Source organism: Nerophis lumbriciformis, linkage group LG26 (genome assembly GCF_033978685.3).
Source record: "Nerophis lumbriciformis linkage group LG26, RoL_Nlum_v2.1, whole genome shotgun sequence".
Classification (NCBI taxonomy): Eukaryota; Metazoa; Chordata; class Actinopteri; order Syngnathiformes; family Syngnathidae; genus Nerophis; species Nerophis lumbriciformis.
In genome coordinates, this window is record NC_084573.2 from 10,851,680 (window position 1) to 10,874,000 (window position 22,321).

The following is a 22,321-nucleotide window of genomic DNA, read 5'->3' on the forward strand; positions in this document are numbered from 1 at the left end:
GGTCCAAATACTTTTTTAAGTATCAATTTTTCAATTTAAAACAGTAAACAACTATTATTGATATTATTTGTATGTTTTCTCAATTGCTTTGTAAGTTTCCATTCTAAGTATTTTAATGCTGGGATTGGGTTGGAGTTGCTCTATTTTCTTTCATCAAATTAGCATCCTGTAATGTTTGTAAATAAAATTGAAAAAATACATTGTTAAAAAGACGTGGGTTTTTTTTTTGTCCAACACTGCACGTATAAGATGTTTCTCAGCAACCAAAAGGAGCTTTTGTGTCCTATTTTGAAAAGGTTTTATTATCATTTAGCCAATAATATATTACGCGAAAAGTGGTAATTCGGTTCTGAGTCAAATTGTCATCTCAAGAATCGGAATCGACAGTTGGCAGTAAAACAGCTGATCAAACAAAACGTCAGCCATCGTCATGGACCCACTGGCTGGGCAAGCAAGCTCTCCAATCAGCTAAACGGACTCAATAACTCCACGGTGACGTTTTGGTGAATTTACTGAGGAATTTGTGAAACTGAAACAATACAAAAAGAAGGCCATTGTAAGTTAATAATACTAACACAGACACTCGTAAACCTGTTAGCGTATTAGCTAATTCTAACAACACTAGCTTGATTACATTACGATAGCATGCACAAATATGCATGAAAACACTCCTACAGACATCACACATGGGACGTTTTAGTAAGTAAGAATGGTTTTAGTTATATTGTAAAACTTACAAGCGTTGCTTGGAGTGATGAATGAAGAATCCACACGGGTAGAAACGCTATGGATGGCTGCAAAGAAAACCAAGACTGTGGTTGGGGGAAAAAAAGGCGATAAATGGAAGCGTTACCTACAGTGAGCGAACCCGTCCATAAGATGGCACCATAGCACAAACAATAACACCTACCAAATGTATTTGCTTCTTGTTGTTTTTTTTTACTATTTTTATTACAAGTGTTCTAGGAAAGAAAAATACATGAATTAGCTGCACCGTTTTATAAGCCACAGAGTTCAGCGTGAAGTAGAAAAGTAGCGGAAATCATGGCATACCAGTAAAGAAGAGCAGGCAGCAGCTCACACATCATTTATCAGTATCGGCCCCGAAAAAAAACGTATCGGTCCTATTTCTACATGGTCACTTACAGGATGCTGGACACACTTCATCTTGGCAAGGCACTCCAATAAATGACGGAAATCAAACCGCTCACTATCAGAGCATGCAATCGAGGCCTTTGTTATGGCGTTGCTATGGTTACGCCCCCGCAGCACACACACATGAAAGTGTTATGTGCGCCGATTGCGAGCATGCTTTGAGGTGGACTTTGTTCAACTTTGTGATGTCTGCATCCTCAGCTGACCAGCGTGTTGGACAAGGTGAGCGCCTCCAGTCGGCAGCTGGAGGAGCAAGTGAGAGAGCTGGCGGACAAGAAGGAGAGCGTCGCTCACTGGGAGGCCCAGATCACAGAAATCATCCAGTGGTGAGACACGCCTTTCTCAAATGTCCAATATTGACTTCAAACATCATCACAAACCAAGTATGGGATGTAGTAGCTGTGATATCATGTGCGATACAAGCAGTCCTTGTAGCATATTTACTTGTCAGTGATATCATGTGCGATACAAGCAGTCTTGTAGCATCTTTACTTGTCTGTGATATCATGTGCAATACTAGCAGTCATGCAGCGTCTTGACTTTTAATAACTGGGATTTATATAGCGCTTTTCTAAGTACCCAAAGTCGCTTTACATGTAGAACCCATCAATCATTCACACCTGGTGGTGGTAAGCTACTTTCATAGCCACAGCTGCCCTAGGGTAGACTGACGGAAGCGTGGCTGCAATTTGCGCCAACGGCCCCTCCGACCACCACCTATCATTCAATTCACCGGTGTGAGTGGCACCGGGGGCAAAGGGTGAAGTGTCCCGCCCAAGGACACAACGGCAGCGATTTATGGATGGTAAGAGGCGGGGAGCGAACCTGCAACCCTCAGGTTTCTGGCACGGTTGCTCTACCCACTACGCCATGCCGCCCCAACTTTTGTGTGATATCATGTGCGATACAAGCAGTCATGCAGCGTCTTGACTTTTGTGCAATATCATGTGCAATACAAGCAGTCCTTGTAGCATCTTTACTTGTCTGTGATATCATGTGCGATACAAGCAGTCTTGTAGCATCTTTACTTGTCTGTGATATCGTGCAATACTAGCAGTCATGCAGCGTCTTGACTTTTGTGTGATATCATGTGCAATACAAGCAGTCATGCAGCGTCTTGACTTTTGTGTGATATCATGTGCAATACAAGCAGTCCTTGTAGCATCTTTACTTGTCTGTGATATCATGTGCAATACTAGCAGTCATGCAGCGTCTTGACTTTTGTGTGATATCATGTGTGATACAAGCAGTCATGCAGCGTCTTGACTTTTGTGTGATATCATGTGCAATACAAGCAGTCCTTGTAGCATCTTTATTTGTCTGTGATATCATGTGCGATACAAGCAGTCTTGTAGTATCTTTACTTGTCTGTGATATCGTGCAATACTAGCAGTCATGCAGCGTCTTGACTTTTGTGTGATATCATGTGCGATACAAGCAGTCATGCAGCGTCTTGACTTTTGTGTGATATCATGTGGGATACAGGCAGTCATGCAGCGTCTTGACTTTTGTGTGATATCATGTGCGATACAAACAGTCCTTGTAGCATCCTTACTTGTCTGTGATATCATGTGCGATACAAGCAGTCCTGCAGTGTTTACTTGTGTGTGATATCTTGTGCAATACAAGCAGTCCTTGTAGCATCTTTACTTGTCTGTGATATCATGTGCAATACTAGCAGTCCTTGTAGCATCTTTACTTGTCTGTGATATCATGTGCGATACAAGCAGCCATGCAGCGTCTTGACTTTTATGTGATATCATGTGCGATACAAGCAGTCATGCAGCGTCTTGACTTTTGTGTGATATCATGTGCGATACAAGCAGTCCTTGTAGCATCTTGTCTATGATATCATGTGCGATACAAGCAGTCTTGCAGAGTGTTTACTTGTGTGTGATATCATGTGCAATACAAGCAGTCCTTGTAGCATCTTTACTTGTCTGTGATATCATGTGCGATACAAGCAGTCTTGCAGAGTGTTTACTTGTGTGTGATATCATGTGCGATGCAAGCAGTCATGCAGCGTGTTGACTTTTTTGTGATATCTTGTGCGATACAAGCAGTCCTGCAGCGTCTTGTCTTGTCTATGATATCATGTGCGATACAAGCAGTCATGCAGAATGTTTACGTGTGTGATATCATGTGCGATACGAGCAGTCCTGCAGCGTCTTTACTTGCGTGTGATATCATGTGCAATACAAGCAGTCCTGCAGAGTGTATACTTGTGTGATATCATGTGCGGTACAATCAATCCTGCAGCGTGTTTACTCGTGTGATATCATTTGCGATACAAGCAGCCCTGCAGCGTGTTTACGTGTGTGTGATGTCATGTGCGATACAAGCAGTCCTGCAGCGTCTTGACTTGTCTGTGATATTTTGTGTGATACAAGCAGTCATGCAGAATGTTTACTTATGTGATATAATGTGTGATACAAGCAGTCCTTGTAGCATCTTTACTTGTCTGTGATATCAAGAGCTATACAAGCATTCCTGCTGATTTTTTACTTGTGTGTGATATCATGTGCACAACAAGCAGTCCTTGTAGCATCTTTACTTGTCTGTGATATCATGTGCGATGCAAGCAGTCCTGCAGCGTCTTGACTTGTCTGTGATACCATGTGCAACACAAGCAGTCCTTGTAGCATCTTTCCTTGTCTGTGATATCATGTGCGATACAAGCAGTCCTGCTGAGTTTTTACTTGTGTGTGATATCATGTGCACAAGCAGTCCTTGTAGCATATTTACTTGTCTGTGATATCATGTGCGATACAAGCAGTCCTGCAGCGCCTTGACTTGTCTGTGATATAATGTGCACAACAAGCAGTCCTTGTAGCATCTTTACTTGTCTGTGATATCATGTGCGATAAAAGTAGTCCTGCAGCGTGTTTACTTGTGTGTGATATCATGTGCGATACAAGCAGCCCTGCAGTGTGTTTACTTGTTTGTGATATAATGTGCGATACAAGCAGTCCTGCAGAGGGTTTACTTGTGTGTGATATCATGTGCAATACAAGCAAAGTGTTTACTTGTTCAAAGCTGACAGTCAGTTAACATCTAAACATCCCCCAATAAACATGCAATTTCTCATATTTTACTAAAGTTATTAACAAAAGGTAAACATGGTTGGCTATAGGCTACTAGGAGCGAGCAGCTACACAACAGCTAAGCACACAATAGCACACAAGCTAGACATAGGTAATAATCATTGCACAGTAAAAGGTGACACTTGTCAATATAAACAAGTATCAAATAATTTTTGTTACATATTACTTACACTTACAAAGTCTCCAAGCCAGAGAAGCGTGATAGAAAGTATCCAGTAACAAACGTGTCTGCATCATTCATGTGCTTAAGTTGATGAATTAATGTGGGATGCACAAAAATATTGATTTATATCTAAATCGCAACTCTTATTCATCCCAATTATACATCGATTTATAATTTTCCAAATGTTTTTATAAGAATCAATTTTTTAAAGGACGTTTTTAGGCCATTACAAGGTTTTCTAACCTGTTTTGAAAAAGTTTCATTATAATTATTATACCAAATAATATATTGCGAGAATCGTGTTGAATCGAGAACCGTTTCTGAATCGAATCGTCAGCCCTGGAATCGGATTGAATTGTGAGTTGCCCAACAATTCACACCCCTTGTGACCGATCACCAAAAACAAACAAACAAAAAAAAACAATTCCACTCCACTTCAACTTAAAGACAGCTTTAGTCCATTTCAGAAGGTTAATAATTATTCTCTGTTTGACTCATTTATCTTGACCAAACCTTTTAGAACGTTCCACAAGTATTTTCGAGTCATGCTGATATCGTATCGTGTTTTAATTGGTTTCAGACACTACTTAAAGGGGAACTGCATCCTTTTTTAGGATTTTGCCTATCATTCACAATCTTTATGTAAGACAGAAACGGTATAGTTCAGTTGGTAGAGTGGCCATGCCAGCAATTTGAGGGTTCCAGGTTCGATCCCCGCTTCTGCCAACCTAGTCACTGCCGTTGTGTCCTTGGGCAAGACACTTTACCCACCTGCTCCCAGTGCCACCCACGCTGGTTTAAAAATGTAACTTAGATATTGGGTTTCACTATGTAAAGTGCTTTGAGTCACTAGAGAAAAGCGCTATATAAATATAATTCACTTCAGGAACACGTTTTATTTTTTTAATAGGAGCCTATAAAGTTATCTAAAAAACTTCCATCAATGTTTTATATACATATAAGTTTATATGTCATGTAGTAACATTCACAATAACATGTAATATTTACATATTCTGATCATTTTAAGCATAGAGCGGCGTATTAATTTCACAGACACATCACAACGTTCACTTTCCCTTCAACAACAACAAGACTACTAATCATGGCAGACTTGATGAGAGACAACAAAGACTACTTTGGGACAAATGATGATCCAGAAACGTACATTTTTGAGCCTGAATATAAGGAGGATGACTTACAAGTTTTAGAAGCTGTGTGCTAAACAGATGCAGCTTTAGTCAAATACTAAGCATCATGTAGCAGTATTGCTAAGTGTTAAACAAGATATACAAACATAATAAAACAATCACTTATTGTACGATGTCTGCTCTCACTGGGATAAAGACTGACGGGATGTTTGTATGTTCCCGTGTATATAAAGAATTAAATTAAATAAAAAAGGCGCCGTAAACGAGCGTCTTTTTGTGTCTTTCTGGCCATCTCCAGGTCTAAGTTGGATGTCCATGTTGACCAAATTGTGGGTTTATGTCCACAACCTTCTACTATCCAGGTTAGAGGCATGATTTATCATCTAGAATTAACTTTCACCAACACAGAGGCGATGCAGCAGCTCAATATGTCAATATCGCAGCATAAGCAAGTCATCTACTAAAAGTAGTTCCTCAGTGCTAGCGCTTATAATAACAATATCACTAATACTTGTTAATATTCAGGTCACCACATGTAAATGGAGTATTGTTGGCACTTTTTTTATATTTTTAGAGGGCTTTATAGGGTACTCACATTAGCTGCATTGTTAGCCACCTCTTACCTGCCATATTTTACAACTTAGAATGCATTAAAAGAAGAAAAAACATATGTGTTCCTGTCTAACATAAGGATTATGAATGATAGCTAAAACTCCAGTTACCCTTTAAGCCTCCTCCGATATCGGTATCGTTTCAGAAGAAAGTTGTATCGTACTTTTGCTTAACTTAGGCCAAAGATGTGTAAAGTCAATTTGGTAAGAAGTGTGCGAGGCACGACTGTATCGCAAAGAGAAGAAAGCCAGCACACTTGGACATGGACAAATGTTTGAACAATAGACGAGTGGTGGACCACCATTAGAACAGTGTTTTTCAACCACTGTGCCGCGGCCGTGAGATACAGTCTTGTGTGCCGTGGGAGATTATGTCATTTCACCTAATTGGGGTAAAAATATTTTTTGCAAACAAATACTGTATTTTTCGGACTATAAGTCGCAGTTTTTTTGATATATTTTTCGGGGGTGCGACTTATACTCAGGAGCGACTTATGTGTGAAATTATTAACACATTAGCGTAAAATATCAAATAATATTATTTAGCTCATTCACGTAAGAGACTAGACGTATAAGATTTCATGGGATTTAGCGATTAGGAGTGACAGATTGTTTGGTAAACGTATAGCATGTTCTATATGTTATAGTTATTTGAATGACTCTTACCATATGTTACGTTAACATACCAGGCACCTTCTCAGTTGGTTATTTATGCCTCATATAACGTACACTTATTCAGCCTGTTGTGCACTATTCTTTATTTATTTTAAATTGCCTTTCAAATGTCTATTCTTGGTGTTGGCTTTTATCAAATACATTTTCCCAAAAAATGCGACTTATACTCCAGTGCGACTTATATATGTTTTTTCCTTCTTTATTATGCATTTTCGGCAGGTGCGACTTATACTCTGAAAAATACGGTAATTATAGTCTGCAAATAATGTGCTGTTGTTGAGTGTCAGTACTGTCTAGAGCTCGGCAGTGTAAAAACGTTATACACATATATACATATATATATATATATATATATACAAGAAATACTTGACTTTCAGTGAATTCTAGCTATAAATATATATTTATTTTATTATATATATATATATATATATGTATAAATAAAAGAAATACTTGAATTTTAGTGTTCATTTATTTACACATATACACACACATAACACTCATCTACTCATTGTTGAGTTAAGGGTTGAATTGTCCATCCTTGTTCTATTCTCTGTCACTATTTTTATAACCATGCTGAACACCCTCTCTGATGCATTGCTGTGTGGCACGCACAAAAGTGCTTTCATCAAATGCACTAGATGGCAGTATTGTCCTGTTTAAGAGTGTCACAACATTGCTGTTTACGGCAGACGAACTGCTTTACGGCGCTGGGAGGACTTTAATGAAACTGCTTAACAATAAACCCACATAAGAAACCAAGAACTTGCCCTCCATCAATCTACAGTTATAACGTGATTGGGCAGGTAGGCTGTTTATATTGTGGGAAAGCGGACTCAGGTCCAGATGGGCCTGAGTCCGCCTGAATTTCGGGAGATTTTCGGGAGAAAATTTGTCCCGGGAGGTTTTCGGGAGAGGCGCTGAATTTCGGGAGTCTTCCGGAAAATCCGGGAGGGTTGGCAAGTATGGTTTACGGAACAAAACTAAAACTGAACTGGCTACAAAGTAAACAAAAACAGAATGCTGGACGACAGCAAAGACTTACAGCTTGTTGAGCAAAGATGGCGTCCACAAAGAACATCCGAATATGACATGACAATCAACAATGTCCATTCAAAGAAAGATAGCAACAACTTAAATATTCTTGATTGCTAAACCAAAGCAGATGCGGGGGATAGCGTTCAAGGAAGACATGAAACTGCTAGAGGAAAATACCAACAAAACAGGAAAAGTCACCAAAATTGGAGCGCAAGACAAGAAGTAAAACACTACACACAGGAAAACAGCAAAAAAAACCTCCAAATAAGTCACGGTGTGATGTGACAGGTGGTGACAGTACTTTGAGTCAAGAGCTATATTGATGCATGCTTGGTTACGGTTTAAAGTCATACCCAACAATTGCGACAAGGACTTTTTACTGTCAACCGAGTTTAGTTTTTTAATGATTTCTGCTGGTGGTGTGCCTCCGGATTTGGATTTTTTCAATGAAAAAATTTGCCTTGGCTCAAAAAATGTTGGAAAAACACCACATTAGAGAATCACAGGACACCTGCTGGACCCCCTCCTGAGTTCCGGGTCATGACGGAGTCAACATGGAGCTGGATGGACCTAAGCCAGGATCTTTTACATAGATCTGTGCTATTATCCCAGGAATCCTCTTCTCTGAGCTTTAGCAGCTCAACGATGGCCCTACCATATGTCAATAGGTCATCAACTTTTCAGACAGAAGTCACTTCACCCCTGGGTGTCGAACCCTCAACCGTCCACACTAGTCTGCTCCATGATGCTGGCAGGAGGTTGCAGATGTAGTAGCACGCTGCAGAACAGGCTGGAACCTTTAAAGTTAAAGTACCACATGTGGCAGGTTACATCCTGTCCCATTGTTGTCTTGCCAAGTATTTATTGGCTTCCTCCTCAGTTTCTGCCACATTTTTCACATAGCTTCTCTTTGTCTCCCTCTGGTGGACACACCTGCATAGCTTCCTCCTGCTCACATAGCTTCTCACTGTCTCCCCCTAGTGGACACACCTACACTTCTCACGCAGTCATACAGTGTTGACGTTTTCATCCATAATCTATTCCCATTCGAATCACGATTCTTCTTCATCCTTATTCTAAATCAATCCATGATTTTTTTTTAAATTCAATTGTTTTTATTTAAATTTTTTTTAATAAGAATCATTTACATGTTTAGGCTACCTTAATGTAAGCAGAAAGCAGTTTTTTGACCTGTAACCTGTTTTGGAAAACAAAATATTAAACTATTCGGACTATAAGTCGCAGTTTTTTTCATAGTTTGGCCGGGGGTGCGACTTATACTCAGGAGCGACTTATGTGTGAAATTATTAACACATTACCGTAAAATATCAAATAATATTATTTAGCTCATTCACGTAAGAGACTCGACGTATAAGATTTCATGGGATTTAGCAATTAGGAGTGACAGATTGTTTGGTAAACGTATAGCATGTTCTATATGTTATAGTTATTTGAATGACTCTTACCATAATATGTTACGTTAACATACCAGGCACGTTCTCAGTTGGTTATTTATGCCTCATATAACGTACACTTATTCAGCCTGTTGTTCACTATTCTTTATTTATTTTAAATTGCCTTTCAAATGTCTATTCTTGGTGTTGGCTTTTATCAAATACATTTCCCCAAAAAATGCGACTTATACTCCAGTGCGACTTATATACCGTATTTTCCGCACTATAAGCCGCACCTAAAAACCACAAATTTTCTCAAAAGCTGACCGTGCGGCTTTTAACCCGGTGCGCCTTATATATGGATTAATATTAATATTCATTTTCATAAAGTTTAGGTCTCGCAACAACGGTAAACAGCCGCCATCCTTTTTCCCCGTAGAAGAGGAAGCGCTTCTTCTTCTACGGTAAGCAACCGCCAAGGTAAGCACCCGCCCCCGTAGAAGAAAAAGCGCGCGGGTATTACGTTTCATTTCATTTGTGTGTTTCTGTAAAGACCACTAAATGGCTCCTACTAAGAGACACGCGTACATCATAAAAGCTAACTCGAAGGGATGGATGGATGAAGAAAAGATGAGCGAGTGGTTGAGAGAAGTTTACGCGAAGAGGCCGTGTGGCTTTTTTCACGCAGCTCCGTCCCAGTTGATCTACGACTCTATGTGCGCCCACTAGAGATGCGCGGATAGGCAATTATTTCATCCGCAACCGCATCACAAAAGTCGTCAACCATCCGCCATCCACCCGAACTAACATTTAATCAAAACCGCACCCGCTCGCCATCCGCCTGTTGTTATATATCTAATATAGACGATGCAAGGCATTAGTGAGGTTAGAAAGCTTTTGCCTGTTAAAGAAAGGAGACTGATCCAATGCAGCAGAGACATTCAATGCGTGCCACGCTGTCACGGCCGAGACGCACACCAGTGCGCAATCATCTGGGAGCCGCGCTGAGCGCACCTCCAAGCGCGCTCGCGCCACTCAAACTGCTGCAGGCAGCTTGTTTTAACATCCTGTGGCACTCTTCTGGGATCACGGCGGACGAAACTGCTCATGCTCAGGGTGTTTGTGGAGGTTCGGGGTTTTGCACAAATGTGATGCACCATGTTAGATGTCCCGGTTTTGTGACTGTCGTAGACATAAACAGCGTCGCAGCTCTTGCAAATCACGTAGCCAGCATTACTATCATCCTGATTTACAACCTCATAAAAACGAGTCCACGCTGAACTTTTCTGGCCTTTTTTCCCCCTGGTCTTTAGTATTCCCTTTTTTAGTTTGTCGCGTACCACGTTTGCTTACGGCGTTGCCATCTCTTTTTTTCTTCTTCTTCTGTTGTGGCATGCTGCAGGTGCCTGCTCGTTTTTCGTATGTGGGTAACAACATTTAACTATGTTTATATATTTCCGAATTGGTTTAACTGCCACCCGCCTGAATCTATTTAAAAAAAAAAATTTTTTTATTTCAACCGCCCGACCCGACCCGCGGATAAAATCAAATTTTTTTTTATTTCAACCGCCCGACCCGCGGATAATCCGCGGACTCCGCGGTTGTGTCCGCAAACCGCGCATCTCTAGCGACCACATCACAGATGGTGTCAAAAAACAAGTGAAGCACACAAATACAACACTTGCCGTCATTCCGGGTGGATTAACCAAAGAACTCCAACCGCTGGATATTGGTGTCAACAGGGCATTCAAAGCACGACTGCGAACGGCGTGGGAACAATGGATGACTGAAGGCGAACACACATTCACTAAGACAGGGAGACAGCGCTGGACGACATACGCCAACATCTGCCAGTGGATTGTAAATGCCTGGGCGGATATATCGGTCTCAACTGTGGTCCGAGCTTTCCGGAAGGCAGGATTCACGGAACTGCTGGACAACAACAGCGACACTGACTCTGATGATTTCGACGAGACGGAGTCCATTTTGGATGCCGTATTCGCCCAACTTTTTAATTCAGACACCGAAGAAGAAGAATTCGAGGAATTTATGGATGAGGAATAACTTCAGAAAGTGAGCTTTAAATGTTTATTTTGTGTGTTGTGTGACATTAACATTCGAGCAACGTTGAGTTATTGATGTTGCTATTGCTCTGCACTATTTTGAGTGTTACTATTTTTGTGATTGCACATTTGCACATTACATTTTGGGAGTGAACAGAGTTGTTAGAACGCTGGTTTGTAATATATTATTAAAGTTTGACTGACCTATCTGACTGTTTTTTTGACATTCCCTTTAGCGCAGTGTAGATGCGGCTTATAACACGGGGCGGCTTATAGGTGGACAAAGTTTTGAAATATGCCATTCATTGAAGGTGCGGCTTATAACCCAGCACGGCTTATAGTGCGGAAAATATGGTATGTTTTTTTCCTTCTTTATTATGCATTTTCGGCCGATGCAACTTATACTCCGGAGTGACTTATAGTCCAAAAAATATGGTATTATAACAAAACTTAAATTGTGAGAATCAGTTTAAACAGAGAATCGATTCTGAATCAAATTGTCACCCCAGGAATCATCATCATAATAATAATAATAATAATAATAATGAATTTGATTTTGTATCAACTAGATACTTAAAGTGCTCACAAAGAAGTGAGACCCCATCATTCATTCACTCCACATTCACAATTGGTGGTGGTAAGCTACATTTGTAGCCACAGCCTGCCTGGGGTAGACTGACGGGAGCGTGGCTGACAATTTGCGCCTACGGCCCCTCTGACCACCATCCATCATTCATTCACCAGTGTGAGCGGCACCGGGGGCAAGGGTGAAGCGTCTTTGCCCAAGGACACAACGGCAGTCATCAGATCAGATCTATAGGTGCCCAAAGAGTCACACCCCTGGTGTGTGTGTGTGTGTGTGTGTGTGTGTGTGTGTGTGTGTGTGTGTGTGTGTGTGTGTGTGTGTGTGTGTGTGTGTGTGTGTGTGTGTGTGTGTGTGTGTGTGTGTGTGTGTGTGTGTGTGCGTGCGTGTGTGTGTGCAGTTGTGGTCAAAAGTGTACATACACTTGTAAAGAACATAATGTCATGGCTGTCTTGAGTTTCCAATACTTTCTACAACTCTTATTTGTTTGTGATAGAGTGATTGGAGCACATACTTGTTGGTCACAAAAAACATTCATGAAGTTTGCTTCTTTTATGAATTTGTTATGGGTCTACTGAAAATGTGAGCAAATGTGCTGGGTCAAAAGTATACATACAGCAATGTTAATAGTAAACGTTTCACTGCAATAAGGCGCTTTTGGTAGCCATCCACAAGCTTCTGCTTGAATTTTTGACCACTCCTCTTGACAAAATTGGTGCAGTTCAGCTAAATGTGTTGCTTTTCTGACATGGACTTGTTTCTTCAGCATTGTCCACACGTTTAAGTCAGGACTTTGGGAAGGCCATTCTAAAACCTTCATTCTAGCCTGATTTAGCCATTCCTTTACCACTTTTGATGTGTGTTTGGGGTCATTGTCCTGTTGGAACACCCAACTGCGCCCAAGACCCAACCTCCGGGCTGATGATTTTAGGTTGTCCTGAAGAATTTGGAGGTAATCCTCCTTTTTCATTGTCCCATTTAATCTCTGTAAAGCAGCAGTTCCATTGGCAACAAAACAGGCCCAGAGCATAATACTACCACCACCATGCTTCAATCCAATCCAATCCACTTTATTTATATAGCACATTTAAACAACAAAAATGTTTCCAAAGTGCTGCACAACAATATTAAAAACAATATTCAAATATTATGCTTAGCTCCACCAATGACTGAATAAAAACAAAAAATAAATACCGTATTTTTCGGACTATATGTCTGTTTTTTTCATAGTTTGGCGGGGGGTGCGACTTATACTCAGGAGCGACTTATGTGTGAAATTATTAACACATTACCGTAAAATATCAAATAATATTATTTATCTCATTCACGTAAGAGACTAGACGTATAAGATTTCATGGGATTTAGCGATTAGGAGTGACAGATTGTTTGGTAAACGTATAGCATGTTCTATATGTTATAGTTATTTGAATGACTCTTACCATAATATGTTATATGGTTATTTATGCCTCATATAACGTACACTTATTCAGCCTGTAGTTCACTATTCTTTCTTTATTTTAAATTGCCTTTCAAATGTCTATTCTTGGTGTTGGCTTTTATCAAATACATTTCCCCCAAAAATGCGACTTATACTCCAGTGCGACTTATATGTTTTTTTTTCCTTCTTTATTATGCATTTTCGGTCGGTGCGACTTATACTCCGAAAAATAAATAAATATAAAAACAATATAATAATAAATATGATTAAAAACAATTTCAAAGGGTAAAACCAATTAAAACAATAAATAGAAATCCACATTTTAAAAACACATGCTTGACGGTAGGCGTGGTGTTCCTGGGATTAAAGGCCTCCAAACATATTGCTGGGTATTGTGGCCAAACAGCTCCATTTTTGTTTCATCTGACATCACATGGACAAAGATAAGACCTTCTGGAGGAAAGTTCTGTGTTCAGATGAAACAAAAATGGAGCTGTTTGGCCACAATAACCAGCAATATGTTTGGAGAAGAAAAGGTGAGGCCTTTAATCCCAGGAACACCATGCCTACCGTCAAGCATGGTGGTGGTAGTATTATGCTCTGGGCCTGTTTTGCTGCCAATGGAACTGGTGCTTTACAGAGAGTAAATGGGATAATGAAAAAGGAGGATTACCTCCAAATTCTTCAGGACAACCTAAAATCATCAGCCCGGTGGTTGGGTCTTGGGCGCAGTTGAGTCTTCCAACAAGACAATAACCCCAAACACACATCAGTGACAATCTACAATGTAAATAGTAATGGAAAATAAAGATAATAATTTTGATACATTATTTTTTGAGCAATGATGGCTTTTAAAGAAAATAAACAGCCTGTCTGGCAGCTTTGTGTTATTAGAGTCAACATTTTGTTACATTTCACCTGTTTGCTTTGTAGTTCATGTAATGTCTTTTTAGAACATGCTGTCATAAAAAAAAAGGGGTGTGCGGACAGCAGATGTTCCTGTGGCCACACTTTGGACACCACCGCTCATGTCTTGGTGTGCTTCTCCTAGGGTGAGCGATGAGAAGGATGCTCGAGGATACCTGCAGGCTTTGGCCACCAAGATGACAGAGGAGCTGGAGGGCCTGAGAAACAGCAGCCTGGGAGCAAAAGCCACGGTGAAAAAAACCTACTGGGCATACTGGCCATACTGGACAAGCTCATCACCACTTTGTTGCTGTCGCAGGACATGCCTTGGAAGATGCGTCGCTTTGCCAAGTTGGACATGTCGGCCCGCCTGGAGCTGCAGTCTGCTCTGGACGCGGAGATCAGGGCCAAGCAGAGCATTCAGGACGAGCTGAACAAAGTGAAGGCCAACAACATCTCCACAGAATGGTGGGAAGACTCTTCTCCAAGGTCACACACTGGCTCACATACGCCGTCTTCTCACGGCTCCACACTTGACTCTCATCCACCAGCAAACTGCAGGATGTGGAGAGCAGGAACCAGGAGCTTCTCGCTGAGATCGACAGGCTGAAGAAGGAGACTGAGGAGCTGCGGCTGCGCAGAGGTGCAGTACACACACGTACAGTACACACATGTACAGTACACACACGTACAGTACACACATGTACAGTACACACATGTACAGTACACACACGTACAGTACACACATGTACAGTACACATATATAGTACACACATGTACCGTACACATATATAGTAAACACACGTACAGTACACACATGTACAGTACACATATATAGTACACACGTACAGTACACACATGTACAGTACACATATATAGTACACACATGTACCGTACACATATATAGTAAACACACGTACAGTACACACATGTACAGTACACATATATAGTACACACGTACAGTACACACATGTACAGTACACATATATAGTACACACATGTACCGTACACATATATAGTAAACACACGTACAGTACACACATGTACAGTACACATATATAGTACACACGTACAGTACACACATGTACAGTACACATATATAGTACACACACGTACAGTACACACATGTACCGTACATATATAGTACACACACGTACAGTACACATATATAGTACATACATGTACAGTACACATATATAGTACACACACATACAGTACACATATATAGTACACACACATACAGTACACATTTATAGTACACACACGTACACTACACATATAGAGTACACACATGTACAGTACACATATATACTGTAGTACACACATGTACAGTACACATATTTAGTACACATACGTACAGTACACACACATACATTACACACATATACAGTACACACACACATGTACAGTGCACACGCACATACCGTACACACATACTCGTACAGTAAACACACATATACATTACACACATATACAGTACACACACACACATACAGTACACACACATACACATACAGTAAACACAGATATACATTACACACATATACAGTACACACACATGTACAGTGCACACGCACATACCGTACACACATACTCGTACAGTAAACACACATATACATTACACACATATACAGTACACACACACACATACAGTACACACACATACACGTACAGTAAACACACATATACATTACACACATATACAGTACACACACATGTACAGTAAACACACATACATTACACACATATACAGTACACACACAAGTACAGTAAACACACATATACAGTACACACACAAACGTACAGTACACACACACAAACGTACAGTACACACACAAACACGTACAGTAAGCACACATACATTACACACATATTCAGTACACACACACATACAATACACACACGTACATTATACACACACATATACAGTACACACACACACGTACATTATACACACACATATACAGTACACACTCACGTACATTGTACACACACACACACACACACACGTACATTATACACACACATATACAGTACACACACACACGTACATTATACACACACATATACAGTACACGCACACACGTACATTATACACACATATACAGTACACACACACGCACATTATACACACACTTATACAGTACACACACATGTACATTATACATACACATATACAGTACACACACACGTACATTATACACACACATATACAGTACACACACACGTACATTATACACACACATACAGTACACACACAAACACATACAGTAAGCACACACACATTACACACATATTCAGTACACACACACACATACAGTACACACACACACATGTACATTATACACACACATATACAGTACACACACACGTACATTATACACACACATATACAGTACACACACACGTACATTATACACACACATATACATTATACACATATACAGTACACACACAAACGTACAGTACACACACATGTACAGTAAACACACATATACAGTCCACACACAAACGTACAGTACACACACATCTACAGTAAACACACATACATTACACACATATACAGTACACACATATGTACAGTAAACATACATTTACAGTACACACAAACGTACAGTACACACACATGTACAGTAAACACACATACATTACACACATATACAGTACACACACAAATGTACAGTACACACACATGTACAGTAAACACACATATACATTACACACATATACAGTACACACACATGTACAGTAAACATACATTTACAGTACACACACAAACGTACAGTACACACACATGTACAGTAAACACATACATTACACACATACAGTACACACGTACAGTACACACACACATACAGTACACACACATACAGTACACACACACATACAGTACACACACAAACATGTACAGTAAGCACACATACATTACACATATTCAGTACACACACATGCAGTACACACACACACACACACACACACACACACGTACATTATACACACACATATACAGTACACACACACGTACATTATACACACACATATACAGTACACACACGTACATTATACACACATATATACATTACACACATATACATTACACACACAAATGTACAGTACACACACATGTACAGTAAACACACATATACAGTACACACACAAACGTACAGTACACACACATGTACAGTAAACACACATATACATTACACACATACAGTACACACACGTACAGTACATACAGAACACACACAAACACGTACAGTAAGCACACATTCATTACACACATATTCAGTACATACAGTACACACACACACACGCACACACACGTACATTATACACACATATACAGTACACACACACACGTATGTTATACACACACATATACAGTACACACACACGTACATTATACAGACACATATACAGTACACACACACACACGTACATTATACACACACATACACAGTACACACACACGTACATTATACAGACACATATACAGTACACACACACATACATTATACACACACATATACAGTACACACACACGTACATTATACACACACATATACAGTACACGCACACACGTACATTATACACACACATACAGTACACACACACACACGTACATTATACACACACTTATACAGTACACACACACATGTACATTATACACACACATATACAGTACACACACATGTACATTATACACACACACATATACAGTACACACACACACGTACATTATACACACACATATACAGTACACGCACACATGTACATTATACACACACATATACAGTACACACACGTACATTATACACACGCATATACAGTACACGCACACACGTACATTATACACACACATATACAGTACACACACGTACATTATACACACACATATACAGTACACACACACACGTACATTATACACACACATATACAGTACACGCGCACACGTACATTATACACACACATATACAGTACACGCACACGTACATTATACACACACTTATACAGTACACGCACACATGTACAGTACACACACACACGTACATTATACACACACATATACAGTACACCCGCACACGTACATTATACACACATATACAGTACACACACACACGTACATTATACACACACTTATACAGTACACGCACACATGTACAGTACACACACACGTACATTATACACACACTTACATTACACACACACATATACAGTACACACACACGTACAGTACACATACACACGTACATTATACACACACATATACAGTACACACACACATGTACATTATACGCACACTTATACAGTACACACACACATGTACAGTACACAAAGTGATGCTGGGGCTGCCAATGTACAGGCATGCGTGTCAAATGTTACAAATTAATTGATTTACAGTGTGTCTAGATTAATTTTTGCTTCATTCCTGTGAGAATCCTGCGTGTGATTGAAGCATTGAAAGGGAACTGCACTTTTTTGCAAGCTAGCTCGCCAATCAGCTAAACAGACAACAACTCCACGGTGACGTTTTTGGTGAATTTACTGAGGAATTAGTGGAACTGAAAGAACACAAAAAGAATGCCATTGTAAGTTAATAATACTAACACAGACACTCGTAAACCTGTCAGCATATTAGCTGATGCTAACGGCGCTCCTACAGACATCACACATGGGATGCATTAGTAAGTAAATAATGGTTTTAGTTATATTGTAAAACTTACAAACGTTGCTTGGAGTGATGACTGAAGAATCCATAAGAGTAGAAACGCTATGGAGGGCTAGAAGATTGTACCAATTGTACTTCCAGTAGGTTTAAGAAAAAAAAAAAGTCTTAAGCAGAAGGGCAGTGAGCGAACTCGTCCAAAAGAAGGCGCCATAGCACAAACTACAACACACCTGCTCAGCGTGTTTACTTTATAGCCTGCCGTCAGTGAAGAAAAATCCTTAAATTAGCCGCGCCGTTTTATAAGCCGCAGGGCTCAAAGCGTGGGGAAAAAGTAGCGGTTTATAGTCTGTGATTTACGGTACTAATAATAGAGATTCTGGATTATTTGCAGAGGAGTTGTCAGAGCTTTTTATGAGTAAAAAAAGTATGATCTGTGTCGTACATCATCAGCGTTGTGCACGCTAATGGTGTCAACCTTTTCATGTTGTCATGTGTGTATTTGTTGTTGGTAGGTGTCAAGCACCAGGATTCCCAGAATTCCTTCTTGGCTTTCCTCAACGCTCCCACGTCTACGCTGGACCAGTTTGACGTGAGTGCTCGCCAGAGATCTTCCCATACGTCATTCAACTCTAGACGGAGAATACTCACATGTGGACCATCTTCTTTTTTTAAACATCTTTTTATTCTTTTCACCTTTGCTTGATTTTGTCCTACCTCAGGACTCTTATTCCTCCTCTTCATCTTCTTTAATTGAGTTTTGGGAAGACGTAAGTTTCCTCGGTCAGACGGAACGTTGGTGTGTGCGGTGTGATGTCGTGCAGAGGTGTCCAAAGTGCGGCCCGGGGGCCATTTTCTTTTTGCATTCTCAAGACAAATTAAAAACCTCCCGCATTACAACACAAAAAAAACGAGAATACGCAATTTTGGCCAAAGTTGCGTGTGAAATGCTGAAATGTACAAGCCGAACTCAAACGCTAACGTTAGCATGCTGACTCTTGAAATGCGTCAAGTACCAAGTTCCCGACTGAGCCGTTCGGATGTAAAATTGGCTAAAAAAAAGTTAGCATGCTAACAGTAATTGTGGAAAGTACCAAGTTTTACGACTGAGGCGTGTGGATGCAAAATTGGTTTAAAAACAAAGTTAGCATGCTAACATTTAGCATGTGTCAAGTACCAAGTTATACGACTGAGCCCTTTGGATGTAAAATTGGCCAAAAAAAGTTAGCATGCTAACAGTTAGCATGTGTCAAGTACCAAGTTATACGACTGAGCCCTTTGGATGTAAAATTGGTCAAAAAAGGTTAGCATGCTAACAGTTAGCATGCTAACAGTAATTGTGGCAAGTACCAAGTTTTACGACTGAGGCGTTTGGATGCAAAATTGGTTAAAAAAAAAAAGTTTGCATGCTAACAGTTAGCACGTATCAAGTACCAAGTTATACGACTGAGCCATTCAGATGTAAAATTGACACACACAAAAAGTTAGCATGCTAACAGTTAGCATGTGTCAAGTAACAGGTTATACGACTGAGGTGTTCGGATATAAAATTGGCCAAAAAAAAGTAAGCATGTGTCAAGTACCAAGTTATACGACTGAGCCGTTCAGATGTAAAATTGGCTAAAAAAGTTAGCATGCTAACAGTAATTATGGCAAGTACCAAGTTTTACAACTTAGGCATTTGGATGCAAAATTGGTTAAAAAAAAAAAGTTAGCATGCTAACAGTTAGCATGCGTCAAAGACCAAGTTTTACGACTGAGGCGTTTGGATGCAAAATTGTTTTAAAAAAAAAAGTTAGCATGCTAACAGTTAGCATGTGTCAAGTACCAAGTTTTACGACTGAGGCGTTTGGATGCAAAATTGTTTTAAAAAAAACTTAGCATGCTAACGGTTAGCATGTGTCAAGTACCAAGTTACACGACTGAGCCCTTTGGATGTAAAATTGGTCAAAAAAAGTTTGCATGCTAACAGTAATTGTGGCAAGTACCAAGTTTTACGAGTGAGGCGTTTGGATGCAAAATTGGTTAAAAAAAAAAGCTAGCATGCTAACAGTTAGCAAGTGTCAAGTAACAGGTTATACGACTGAGGTGTTCGGATATAAAATTGGCAATAAAAAAGTAAGCATGTGTCAAGTACCAAGTTATACGACTGAGCCGTTCAGATGTAAAATTGGCTAAAAAAGTTAGCATGCTAACAGTAATTATGGCAAGTACCAAGTTTTACGACTGAGGCGTTTGGATGCAAAATTGGTAAAAAAAAAAAGTTAGCACGCTAACAGTTAGCATGCGTCAAGTACCAAGTTTTACGACTGAGGCGTTTGGATGCAAAATTGGTTAAAAAAAAAGTTAGCATGCTAACAGTTAGCATGCGTCAAGTACCAAGTTTTACGACTGAGCCCTTTGGATGTAAAATTGGTCAAAAAAAAGTTTGCATGCTAACAGTTAGCATGTGTCAAGTACCAAGTTCCCGACTGAGCCGTTCGGATGTAAAATTGGCTAAAAAAAAGTTAGCATGCTAGCAGTAATTGTGGCAAGTACCAAGTTTTACGACTGAGGCGTTTGGACGCAAAATTGGTTAAAAAAATAAGTTAGCATGCTAACAGTTAGCATGTGTCAAGTAACAGGTTATACGACTGAGGTGTTCGGATGTAAAATTGGCCAAAAAAAAGTAAGCATGTGTCAAATACCAAGTAATACGACTGAGCCGTTCAGATGTAAAATTGGCTAAAAAAGTTAGCATGCTAACAGTAATTGTGGAAAGTACCAAGTTTTACGACTGATGAGTTTGGATGCAAAATTGGTTAAAAAAAAAGTTTGCATGCTAACAGTTAGCACATGTCAAGTACCAAGTTATACGACTGAACCCTTTGGATGTAAAATTGGCCAAAAAAAGTTTGCATGCTAACAGTTAGCATGTATCAAGCACCAAGTTATACGACTGAGCCCTTTGGATGTAAAATTCGTCAAAAAAGGTTAGCCTGCTAACAGTTAGCATGCTAACAGTAATTGTGGCAAGTACCAAGTTTTACGACTGAGGTGTTTGGATGCAAAATTGGTTAAAAAAAAAAGTTTGCATGCTAACAGTTAGCACGTGTCAAGTACCAAGTTTTACGACTAAGGTGTTTGGATGCAAAATTGGTTTATAAAAAAGTTAGCATGCTAACAGTTAGCATGTGTCAAGTACCAAGTTATACGACTGAGCCCTTTGGATGTAAAATTGGCCAAAAAAAGTTTGCATGCTAACAGTTAGCATGTGTCAAGTACCAAGTTATACAACTGAGCCCTTTGGATGTAAAATTGGTCAAGAAAGGTTAGCATGCTAACAGTTAGCATGCTAACAGTAATTGTGGCAAGTACCAAGTTTTACAACTGAGGCGTTT

General features: G+C 39.8%; 1 protein-coding gene across 2 annotated transcripts in view; it reads left to right on the plus strand.

The window, feature by feature from the left end:
- The window catches only part of cdc42bpab (CDC42 binding protein kinase alpha (DMPK-like) b), a 253,034-nt gene that overhangs the window by 181,494 nt on the left and 49,219 nt on the right, over positions 1-22,321 (plus strand). For both annotated transcript variants that reach the window (XM_061987401.2, XM_061987402.2), the window contains exons 19-24: positions 1,357-1,481; positions 14,421-14,526; positions 14,595-14,743; positions 14,827-14,918; positions 19,457-19,533; positions 19,664-19,711. In XM_061987401.2, the coding sequence (XP_061843385.2) occupies positions 1,357-1,481; positions 14,421-14,526; positions 14,595-14,743; positions 14,827-14,918; positions 19,457-19,533; positions 19,664-19,711 (597 nt within the window). The remainder of the gene's footprint in view (positions 1-1,356; positions 1,482-14,420; positions 14,527-14,594; positions 14,744-14,826; positions 14,919-19,456; positions 19,534-19,663; positions 19,712-22,321) is intronic.